The 11,734-nt window shown below is 34.8% G+C and overlaps 2 protein-coding genes across 3 annotated transcripts in view; one reads left to right on the top strand and one right to left on the bottom strand.

Annotated features, from left to right (window-relative positions):
• The window catches only part of CHLSN (cholesin), a 135,333-nt gene that overhangs the window by 112,018 nt on the left and 11,581 nt on the right, over nucleotides 1-11,734 (bottom strand). The window lies entirely within an intron of this gene.
• Nucleotides 6,022-7,095, top strand: GPER1 (G protein-coupled estrogen receptor 1). The gene has a single exon (XM_075515216.1). The coding sequence runs from the start codon at nucleotides 6,022-6,024 to the stop codon at nucleotides 7,093-7,095; it is 1,074 nt and encodes a 357-aa protein (XP_075371331.1).

The raw sequence follows: 11,734 nt of genomic DNA, 5'->3' as shown, positions 1-11,734 counted from the left end.
CTTTTGAAAAAACCCTTCCATTCAGTAAAAGAAGAGAAATTAGCAGACTGCTGAAGTTTAAGCATGAATTTCTGAGTTGGTAACATGTTTTAGAAAAGAACATGTAGAGACTAAGGACTCATCTTTGCTGAACCGGCTGGCTCAAATTTGATCTGATCCCACTGCAAAACAACATCTGAGCTAAAGAGAGACTGGATTTGCACACTCAAATCATAACTCGAGCTGCTACACCCCTACATGTTATACTAAGCCTGGCCTTAGTTGCATTCTAATTTCAAACTTACAGACCCTGAAAGGGCTACAGCATTATTTATCTTGATTTTGAGGTAGTAGCAGAAGATTAGGGGTAGGGTGAAAGCTCAAGCAATTCAGCCAAAATAAGAACTCTATATAACGTTTACACCATATATGTTGCACAACAAATTGATTCACTAATTGGCTACAATGAAAGAATGTGTTTCACTTCCATGGTACAAGCGTCCAGCAAAGGACTGCCAGACTCAACTACTAAAGTAAAAATGATTGATGCTTTGCAAATTTTATTTTTTTAATCGCATTTGGATAGAGCCTGAAGTCCTATGATGAATCATCTTTCACTATACAACATTTTGTGGCCCAATTTTGTAAAATTTTTATATTATCCCCCAAGAGTTTTGCAATATATACTTTAAGAAAAATAAAAAGTTTTTACCAGAATAGTTTGAATGGGTACAGGTGTTGTCCTTGCAAAAGAAAAGGCTGAACTTCTAAAAATTATTTTTAGTAAGAAAAATGCATTTTCAGAATTATTGGCAACTGAAAAGCCTAAACACACAAAATACACTCTATCCAAGGTTTTCTGCAGGCACAGAACACAACTAATTCCAACTCAAACTAAGTTTGATTATTTGCAAGAAAGGGAAAGTTACTGAGGCTGGACAGGATAAAGTATGAGGGTGCCCTAGAACAAGGTAATGGACCCAGACAGAGGTCATGTAGTGGTTGAAAAAGGTCAGAGTCAGTATCCATGCTAACAGAAAGATCAGAGAGAATTTGGAGGAAGAGATCAATCTACTTGCAAAACTTCATGAACATTACAACAGCATCTGTATTTCCTCTGGAGATAACTTCAGTAGAGATTCTTATACAAATCTTATTTCTTCTGCATATGGTTATATTACAATAAACATTCCAACACAATTTTAATTTATGCTTCCTCTCTCTTCCATGCAATACAGTACCTGACTTTTTTTCAGCTTTAGACACCCTGGCCCTGATCTAATTTCTCCAGGACTCAACAGCTTCATACCCAAAGCACTTCCACACTTCTGATGGAATCCAACAGCTCTTACATCCTACAGGGCTTATCCTGCTTATCATTCTGCTGGAGAGGCTGCCGTATAGCGGTGGCTCAAGAGCTGTGACACACCGAAACTCTTACGTTGTTCTCTCCTATACTCACACCTCCCACTTTCTTCCTCCTCAGCTGTCACCTTTTTGCCACACAATAGCAGGCACATATGTTGAAGTCTGCTAAATTACACAGAGTATCTTCTATTGCACTCCACTTTAAGCCTCTCGGCGCATCTAAGTACATCATAGACAATTACATTAATGTTCTTTAAGGACTCTATAGTGTTAGACGTGTTTATTGAGACATATACAGTGTTTTAGAAGTTGACTACTACAGATTTAAAAATAAACTGCTAGGAAAACTTTAAATGCTGGATTATTGAGGCCTGACGTTATATGAATGCTTTCGCACCAGTTGCTTTCACGCACTTTCTCGGCAACAATCAAGATAAGGTACGACAGGCGGAACTGCAATACTTAATACTGTCACAACTGTGACTAAGTATGGATCATTAAGGCACTCCCTATAAAGTCCCACGGAATATCAGCAACTGACAGGGAAAGAGAAAGGGTACAATGTTCAGCAGCTGCTAAAATCAGTTTTAAGCATTTTAGGGAATATGGAAGTGACAAACAGTAAGATTAAGATAGATTAATCAGTAACAATAATTTGACTGCATAAACAAGAGCCTGAAGATGTTGTCATCTGTTTTAGGAAACAGGATTCAGAAAATTCACATGATCATCTCATAAAATATTTAGTGAAATACAGAACTCACTAATTGCAATATAATAATACAATATAGTAATACTAGATTTGGCCACTTCTGCTTCATAGTTCTACTAGCAGGAAAAACAGCTACTTCGTGAGTCTTTCAAAAGAGAATTTCCTAACAATTCTGGAGGAATGGCAAAGTGACATATTTCTTATAAAGAATTCAAACAAGAAAATTAGCACTCAGAATTATACATTTTAATAGCAAATCAGCTGATATTCACAGCTAGAAAAACAAGGACAGACAGACCAGCTGATTATCAAATCCAGGCCCCCATAATTACAAACAAATAACACCCAGAAGCTAACATTATGCATAAAGGAAAGTAAAAAATCCTTCTGGCCCTTACAAGATCAGTGAAAGCTCTGAAGGACAGAATTAAGTACAGCAAAACCACATGATCAACAAACAAAGACTCTTTATAATCCTGTTCTTTAGGACAGCAAAAAATTAAGACCTTCAAAGCTGGTATCACAAGATTTTTCTAACATTACAATTATTCCAATCCTATAACGCAATCATATTTGTACACTTCTCAAAGCAAAACACTGTAGGCTCTCTGTCCTCATAACCCTGTAGAAAGACGCTCCAGAAAGCCATTACACACACAGTGGAAGTCTTCTGTTCAGAAAATCTTTACCAGCACTAATTTGCACAAACTTTCTTTTAAGCTAAATAATAAATTATTCCAAAACTATTTATGAAGATCCATCGTGTAAGAACATCTTAAAAAACATTTTTAGTAACTACCAAAATCCTGTGTTCCTATGCACAGAATGTTACAAGAAATCAGCAAATAACACGTTTGCATCAATGGCATTAGAAGGCAAAGTGCCTTCTACTCCCAAAGCTACCTAAGAACTTTACAGATGAGATCTTTCATAAACGAAAAATATTTAACCACTGTAAAAGATGTAATACATCCATTATAATGACATGTTAATTGTTTACTCCACGCTTCTCAAACTGCAACATTGGCTTCTTGAAATCCTAAATGCTGAGATCCAATTCATCTTATTGCAGTAGCAGCAGAATGCTGCACCAATGTACAGCATATCCATTAATGGCACTTAACATTCAGGTATCAGATCAATATAATCATGAAAAGCAACTTACACAAATAAAATATTTCTCTTTATGAGAAAGAAAGGTCGAACTTTCTTTCCGTTCTAAGAATTCTGGCCACCAGGAGGTGGTGTTTCTGGAAATGCTAAGTAGTTTTTTCCCCCCTACAGATGAAATGTAAAACTCCACCTGCAATACTGGTGTTTTTATGCAAGACTGAGGCTCCACATTGTCTGCAAAATAAGCTTATTTTATCCATGTGATTTTGAGCTGAGCAATTCTAAGAAGTGTGAGGATGACGATGTATACCTGAAAATTAAAATACAAACAGGCAAAATGGGATCGACTTGAAGGTAGGAAAACTGAAATTTATATTGTCAGTTTAGCAAATGACCCTTCGCAGCTGCTAGATTTCCCTCAGTCGAATATTTCTCTTTAGATTGTTTAGAGACTTTTAAAAAATACCATGTATAACAGTAATTATTGCTTTCTATCTATGTAAAATATGCTTAGTTACGATTTGCAAATAAATCTCTTAATGATTGATCAGCTGAGCCGTAGGTTTGAATGAACTATATAATTTGAAAAAATGCTAAAGGCAGAAAGGAGGTAAAATGAACATTAGGCAAAATAAAACTGGCAAATATGAGAGAAAAGATGCTTGACTAGTCCTAGTAAAAAACAAACCAGCAGAAACAGGGTTAATTCTAGCCTTATAAGGCTGTTCAGCAGCACTTCAACTGCACACAAATTAGAACAACCCTGGGAATCTATAAAGCTTGTTTTATTGCCAAGGACATGCAGCAAGATCTGCATTTTGCTGTTGTAAACTATCCTTTATTTAAGACGTTTTAAAAGAGAATAGACTTTTATATGATTTTTTTACTGCTGAATCGTCAACAGGTGGCATTCACCGCAGCTTTGCACACCTCAATGCAAGTTTTTACTGACACGACAGTCGAAGTTGACACATCCATTAAGTGTGTACCCGAGCAAGAACCAGCCTTCTGTTGTCTGGAGGAAAATCAGCTCTGGAGAAATGGAATTAAGGTAAAATAAAGTGTTTCACAGTACATGGTTACCTGTAATGCTTGTAATTGCTTGGCTTTTGGTGGCCTTTCAGATGTAATTAAAATCTGACCACAGACCGGCCTTTTCAAATCAATTGCTTAGACTGTTAACTTATCTTTTATTGTATTTAAAGCAGTTTCACTGCCTTATTAAAAAATAAAAGGATGTTACATAAAAGACAACCATTCATGTCTGACTTCCACAGCTGCTTGAAACAAACACCAAACCTTCTTCAAAAACGTGTAATTTCATATGGCTATTTTAGCATAAAGATTTACATTATGAAAATGCTTCAAAACATAGCAACAGCTACTGTGTCCTTACGCCTATTTCATTAAAAAATAAAAGCTTTGGAACCGCTATCTTTATTTAAGTATGTGCTAGCTACTTCTGATAACTTGAATACATTTAAGCAAACTCAGAGCTGTATTTCTGACTGAAAATATTCTAACACTCCTACTCCATTAGGGGTCTGCTCCTTTTTCTCCCCCAGACTGTACATCAGTAGGACTTAAGTCATTGAAATGTGGAAATATGCATGAATTTTACTAGTAAATAATTTAACTTTTTAATATATATTTCAGTGTAATTAAAATCAAGGTTTTGGTAGTAAGATGAAGATTAAAGCAATTAAAAACATTTAAAATTTAACACAAAATACCCTGAGTTATCATTTTCTTGCTGTTCTACTTGTCTGGGGTGCCTTTTGTTTGCTTGGTTTTCTTCTTTTAAATAAACTTCTAGCAATGCTTGAAGTCCATAGCATTCAACATTTGTAAGTAAACAAATCAGATAACTGGTATTTTCCATTCCTATGCGGAAGTCAGTGCAACATAATTAATCACAAAGAAAAGCAAATTGAGTATAATAATGTTGGTGTAAATCAATATGCTGCTTGTATTACCTTCATTTCTAAAATTTGCCTTTTCCTTCCTCCTGAAGGCAGAAAGAACCAACTGCTTTTCATCTCCATTGCCTTCTCAGCCACAGACTCTGCTACTTAATAGCCTTACAAGCTGATGATGACAAATATATTTATTTTATATATAGATATATATATATAAATGAATTTTTTCTTCAGTAGGCTAAACTCACTCATCTGATTTCTATATTTCTACATTTTCCAATACTGAATCCCTGAAGGGTACACAAAATTTTAACAGATCTGCCCTCACAATATATTGTCATCTAGAACAAATTTAAATTCTTTTAACTGAACCTTTGTATATATATTCAAACATGATGTTTCCTACAGCCTCAGCTGTATATGTGAAGTTAGCAGAAGCATATGGTACATGGTACAATGCTGGAGTATGAGATTAATGGTTTTCCATTTGCAAATTGCAGGTCCAAGGATGTTCATTGATTATTAAAAGAAAACAAACGGAGCTAAAATTCTGCTACCTTCCAACCTGCATGAAGAAACATTGTTGATGAAAAGCTTTTAATAAAGAGATTCAAGTACCATAATGGTAAAAAGATTCCTACATGATCTTAAGGCATACAGGAACTGCAAATTCTTTCATTTGCAATGTATATAGTGTCCTGTAAAAAAAATTAAGAAATGTATTATTTGTACTGTTATATTTCAGTCAATTTTAAGTTGAATTCATTTGATTTCTAAAGAATTTTCATTTCCTATACAAAAGTGTACATCTTTTCCCATTCCAATCAAAATGCTTACTATGAACTTAGTTGAAAACAACCAAAAATCTGATTTTTTTGGGATTACCACCAAACTGTGAGTACTAATATCTTCTCTGTAGATATTTTAACCATGGAAACTTATTCTGCCTCAATATCACCCGTTATATGTAACAGCACAACTTTTAACCTAAATGGATCACATTTGTGTAATGAAAGCATATCTTCTAGATTAGATGATAAATCAGAACACCAACAATACGTTATTGGTCTTTTCTTATCATGTCTTTACACAATATTTCTTTTTCCTATTGGTTTTGTAGGAAACATTCTGATACTGGTTGTCAACATAAGCTTTCGTGAAAAAATGACTATTCCAGACCTTTACTTCATAAATCTTGCAGTAGCTGATCTCATTTTAGTTGCTGATTCTCTAATTGAGGTTTTTAATCTTGATGAAAAGTATTATGATATCACTATTATTTGTACCTTTATGTCTTTGTTCCTTCAGATCAACATGTATAGCAGCATTTTCTTTCTGACATGGATGAGTTTTGACAGATACATAGCACTGGCAAAAGTAATGAGGTCCAACATATTTCGCACTATGCAACACGCTAGATTAAGCTGTGGTCTCATATGGATGGCGTCTATTTCTGCAGCACTAGTTCCATTTACAGCTGTGCATTTACAACACACCGGAGAGGTCTATTTTTGTTTTGCAGATGTAAAAGAAATCCAGTGGCTAGAAATAACCTTGGGGTTTATTATCCCCTTTGTGATCATCGGTCTTTGTTACTCATTAATTGTTCGGGTTCTTATAAAAGCACACAAGCATAGGAGTCTTCGTCTGCGGCGACAAAAGGCTCTTCGAATGATTTTTGTCGTTGTCTTGGTTTTCTTTATCTGCTGGCTACCTGAAAATGTCTTCATTAGTGTTCAACTTCTTCAAAAGAAAAGCGAGCCTGTCTCTTCGAGCAGCCCATCCTTCAGACATGATTATCCTTTAACAGGACATATTGTGAACCTAGCAGCTTTTTCTAATAGCTGTTTGAACCCCTTAATTTACAGTTTTCTAGGGGAAACCTTCAGAGACAAACTGCGACTGTATATTGAACAGAAAACAAAAATGTCAACATTACATCGCTTTTGTCAGGCTGCCTTAACGTCTGTCATTCCTGACAGTAATGAGCAATCAGAAGTCTGATTTAGTAGTGGTTGTATAAAACATACGACTGTGAAGTTGTGCAAATAGTGAACAAAATGCTTGCTACTAACAGAAAAAAGTGCGTTTGTGTATATATATATATATATATAGTATCGCTCTACTGAGTATTGAAGGTTTATATTCAAAATGTTTTTATGACAAGACTTTAATGTAGAAGAATATGTTTCAGTCAGATTTATATTTAATTATGAACAGGATTATTAAAAGCTGAGCACTGAAGGAGCTTTATTTTGTATTATACATGCATGAATGACAATATAGAAGAAAATTTTATCAAGTTAGGAAGACTCTAGATGTAACCTGATTATCAGAGATGCTACTTTGCTGGTGTATACAAGGTACTTCCACTGAAATAAAGAAGCTGCCGTAACAGTGGAGAAAAATCATTACAACATATTTATGTGGAGATGCAGAAAACATTGATTTTTTCATCCAAATATGTTAAGATAAATTACTTTGCTTAGAAGAACTATATAGTACTATCGTCACTGTATTCTAGCGTGTCTTCCATGATTAACTTTTTTTAATCTTAATATAATCTAGCACAGTGGTGAGTTTTTGTCTCATAAATGTAGTCTACTGTTTACATCAGCGCTTGATCAAAACTTAAATAATCTGTAACTATACTGCTCATCTCAGAGAACTTCACAGAAGCAAAACATAATGCTTCATTCTGTCTTTTAAGGATTGCCCAAGATAATCTTTCCCAGGACAGACGTAATTGGGCCTTCTGTCAAAAATGCCAGTGCATATATATGTACATTCATATCTGCCTTCAGGTTTAAATGAAAGTTGCACGAGATCTCTTTACATTTTGCAGGCCTATTTTGATGGCCAGAACAAAATGCTGTGGCTTTCAAAAAAAAAAGTCACGTTCTGCAAACAAGTATAAGAATTGCTTACGAAAATGACAGAAGCCTCAGGTTTTAGAAAGGAAGAACTTATGTAATGCGGAGTGTGATTAGCTATCATCAGATTTGCACTTTGTGCACCGTCTGTCCCACCTCCAGAAACCACTGGCCTTTCAAGATTCTAAGGTACATGTTGGTTGCTTTGTTCATTTGAAGATTAATTATACTAAGAAAACAAATGTTAGCACCACATACTTGAAAACAATAGTTTTTAATTTCTCCTAGAAAATATTGGATTTTAAATCTGATTCATGTTTAGCACAGGTTCCTGCTGAATTTGTTCAGAGAAAGCGATAAAGTTCCTAGATGTTAGTGTGCAAGATCATTAGAACATCACTTGCTGCATCTCTGAAGTGAACAAACTCATTTCACTTCTGTGCTCGTCGACTTCAGCACCAGAACTCTGCAGAGTAAGATGCTTTGTCCTATTTTCAAATGTCATATATGAATTAATTAGCACATGAGCGGATTTTAAAGGATTTTTAAACATAGACGTTTAAAACGATGACTAAAGTTACTAAGCAATAAAGAAAATAGTGAAAACAATGCTTCCACTTGTATTTCTCACGAAATACTTAGTTTCCTAGTGGAAGCTTTGGCCACAAAAGACTTGACCTGTAAACAGAAAGGCCGCAAGACGACGGCTGAATTTGAAATAGATAGCTAGATATTCCTGCAACTGAAAACAGGAACTGCAGGGTGGAGTTTGCAGGAACCACTTATTATTTGCAAGTGACTGCTAATCACAGTCTAAAGAAAAATGTCATTTAGTCACATCTTCCCTGTGGAACACCAAATATATCTTCTCCCAAGAAAGATGCCAGCATTGCCATGCCTTCTCTGCATAGAACGAGTTGCTAAACAACCCTTAACAAGAAATCTCACACCATTGTGCTACATCACATGTAGCCCTTTTTCCTCATTATTTTCACTTTTGGAATTAGCCACAATTACTCATATCCTATTGACTGCCAGTGTACATTAATCATACCTTGAAAGACGGCTATTTCAGACAACACAGAACTGAAGGAATGGATAATTCTCTTGGCAATGCAATTCCATGAAGTAAAGACACATCTTCGGAGCTTACAGATACATTAGGTTTGTGTCATCTTGACACTTGCCATGAATAAATAACTTATTTAGGGTTAGAGGAATACACTTCCCCAATTGTAGTTGTTGCTTATTTTGTTTTTATAGGAGTAAACTCCTTTCCCCTCCTCCTCCCTTCCAATATAGGAATCTGGTTTTTGATCAAGGCTATGGTAGAAGCCCTTTCATCACCACTGTAGATAACAAATCAAGAAAGTGTCTTTGCTCAGAAGCTTATATTAATAAACAGACAGTAACAGCAAATGCCTGCTCATACGTACTCTGAAATAGTTTGTTTCTACGTGATCGTATTCAGTAATGTCCTGATACCACAGTGAAGTCTAGGAAAGATCAGATTACTGTAGTATGAAGAAAACAATATTTACTCAACCTGAAACAACCTATTGCACATTTAAAACCAAATTACAAATCTAAATTACCTGATGAGTTTCCTACTGTTGATATTTTGGTACAGGCATATGAACTGTGCCTGAAATGACTAAATTTAAACATACTACTTACTTTAAATAAATAAAAAGTCCTCTCCCAGGTGAAAAAATGGCACACTTCTTCCCAAAACTTTTTTTAACAGCAACTATGTACAAAGTAGTATTTACAGAAATGCCATACAAGTTTCATGTATTTATATATACAACGCACTTTCTGCAGCCCATCATCTTGCAATAACTCGTTACCATGGCTTAGCCGTGAACCAAGAGACCTGTGCTTTACGTAGTTTTCTTTAAAATTAAACAGCATGATCATCAGTAAACAAAACCTTTTCTGGAGTGTAGGGGAAAGGGGAAATGAGAGTAAGAATTTTGATATAACTGCTTCGCTTTTCTCTCGTCTCTTCACAAATTGTTTAATTTAAGGAAAGGATTCTGTATGCCCTTCTAAAATGCTGGACTGATGACAAGTATGAGATTTAAAAACCTATTTATCACAGATGCTTACAATCGTTGCTATAATATTCTATATCAAGTGTCCAGACAAGGAAAGTCTAGTATTAGGAAAAGCACACTGCAAAAAAAAAAAAAAAAAAAACACCCAACCCCAAAAAACAGAAATCAAAGAATCCCTGAAATCGTTAACTGCTTTTGAAAATAATACCTTAACACAAAAATGTCTTCAACGCACAGAGTATTACTGAATATCCAGAAACAAAATAAATCCAAACAGCACAAACTAACACCAGTCTGAACCTGATGCGACTGAAAGCAACAGTCTTCCCTCAGCTGCATAGAAAGATAGGAGAAAAAGTTATCTGAGACCACTTTAGCATGTTAAAGAGATGCTGTAACTTTGCATCCTTTTAACAGTTTTGGGAGATATACTAAATACCAACTGTGCAGGCACAACACATCGACATCTAGAAAAAGCAAAGTCAGTCAGTCTAAAGATGAAGCTTCATTAATTTATGAAAAGCATTACATGATGTGAGGGCATGTGACAGGGAATTTGAATGAATGAGTCAGGTGATCCCAGATTCTATGCAAGACTTTGACATAATAACAGGCAAGATGCAAGAAAAGTCACCCCTTCCTTCCCCTTTCTGCTCCACAGAAAATCAGAACACTAGCATTCAGAATAGTCAATCCACCAATTCCAAAAGACAACATATACTATAAACTAAATTTTTAAAAAAGCAAAAATCAGAATTCTTAAAACATGGTTTTCTTCAATATTGTTTCTATCAAATAAAAAGATACAGGTTCATCTTATATTCCCCCAATGTAATCTGACATTTATATTATTAATTGAAAATGGCTTATCTGGCATATGAAATCCATTCTACTAAACTTGCAAATAGGCAAGGTTTAAAAAAAAAAAATTGAACACAAAGTTTTAACACGAAAATGCTTTTAGAATTTCAGACTAAGGTACCTGGGTTTTAAACAAAATTTACTGGCTGCACAGTGCAGGCTCTAATCTTTTTTCCAGCCATCAAGTTATGTTAGAAGCTAACTGAATTTTTTCCCGTGTAAAGATTTTGCTGTATTCTCTCAGCTGTTTATTAAGATTGCAAAAGGGAAAAGGTTGTCTGGACAATTTTGAATGGTTAGGATTGTCACATAGGAAATGTGTTAAAAGTGATTTACAGTAAGTAAAAGCATGTCAAGTTCAATCCTGATTATCATTTAATTCCATTTGAACTTGTTTCTGCATAAGTAGGAAAAACAAGTGAGTGTATGAAGAAGACAGGTTTGAATTTTAATAGCTATTCATGAAGGTGAACCAAGGAATTAATTTGATTTTGATTGAAAAAAACAAAGATAAGGGTTTGATTTTAATTTAAGGGACAGAATTAAGGATTTTCCTTCCAAAAGTCTTACCTTACCTATTCAGACCATCAGACAAATATTTAAAATTTTCATCATAGAAGAGCATAGGGCCAAATTCATTGTTTAATTCAATTGATTGAATTATATCTTTGCAATAGAAATTTACGCTTACATTACCAATGACATCTACAGCAGCCCATCAATACACAGTTAGACCTCGCCATTCCTCGTTCAGATACTGTTTGCATTAAGAAATTATTATTATTTTTACATTCTGTTTCATAAATATGTCACCAATAAACCATTTCCACCTTGGAATTGCACTTTATC

Source organism: Mycteria americana, chromosome 12 (genome assembly GCF_035582795.1).
Source record: "Mycteria americana isolate JAX WOST 10 ecotype Jacksonville Zoo and Gardens chromosome 12, USCA_MyAme_1.0, whole genome shotgun sequence".
NCBI classification, from domain to species: domain Eukaryota; kingdom Metazoa; phylum Chordata; class Aves; order Ciconiiformes; family Ciconiidae; genus Mycteria; species Mycteria americana.
This window is presented reverse-complemented; position numbering and strand designations above follow the sequence as displayed.

Excerpts from the sequence above, each read along its gene's own strand:
- GPER1 (XM_075515216.1), top strand. The coding sequence starts at position 6,022 with ATGGAAACTTATTCTGCCTCAATATCACCCGTTATATGTAACAGCACA.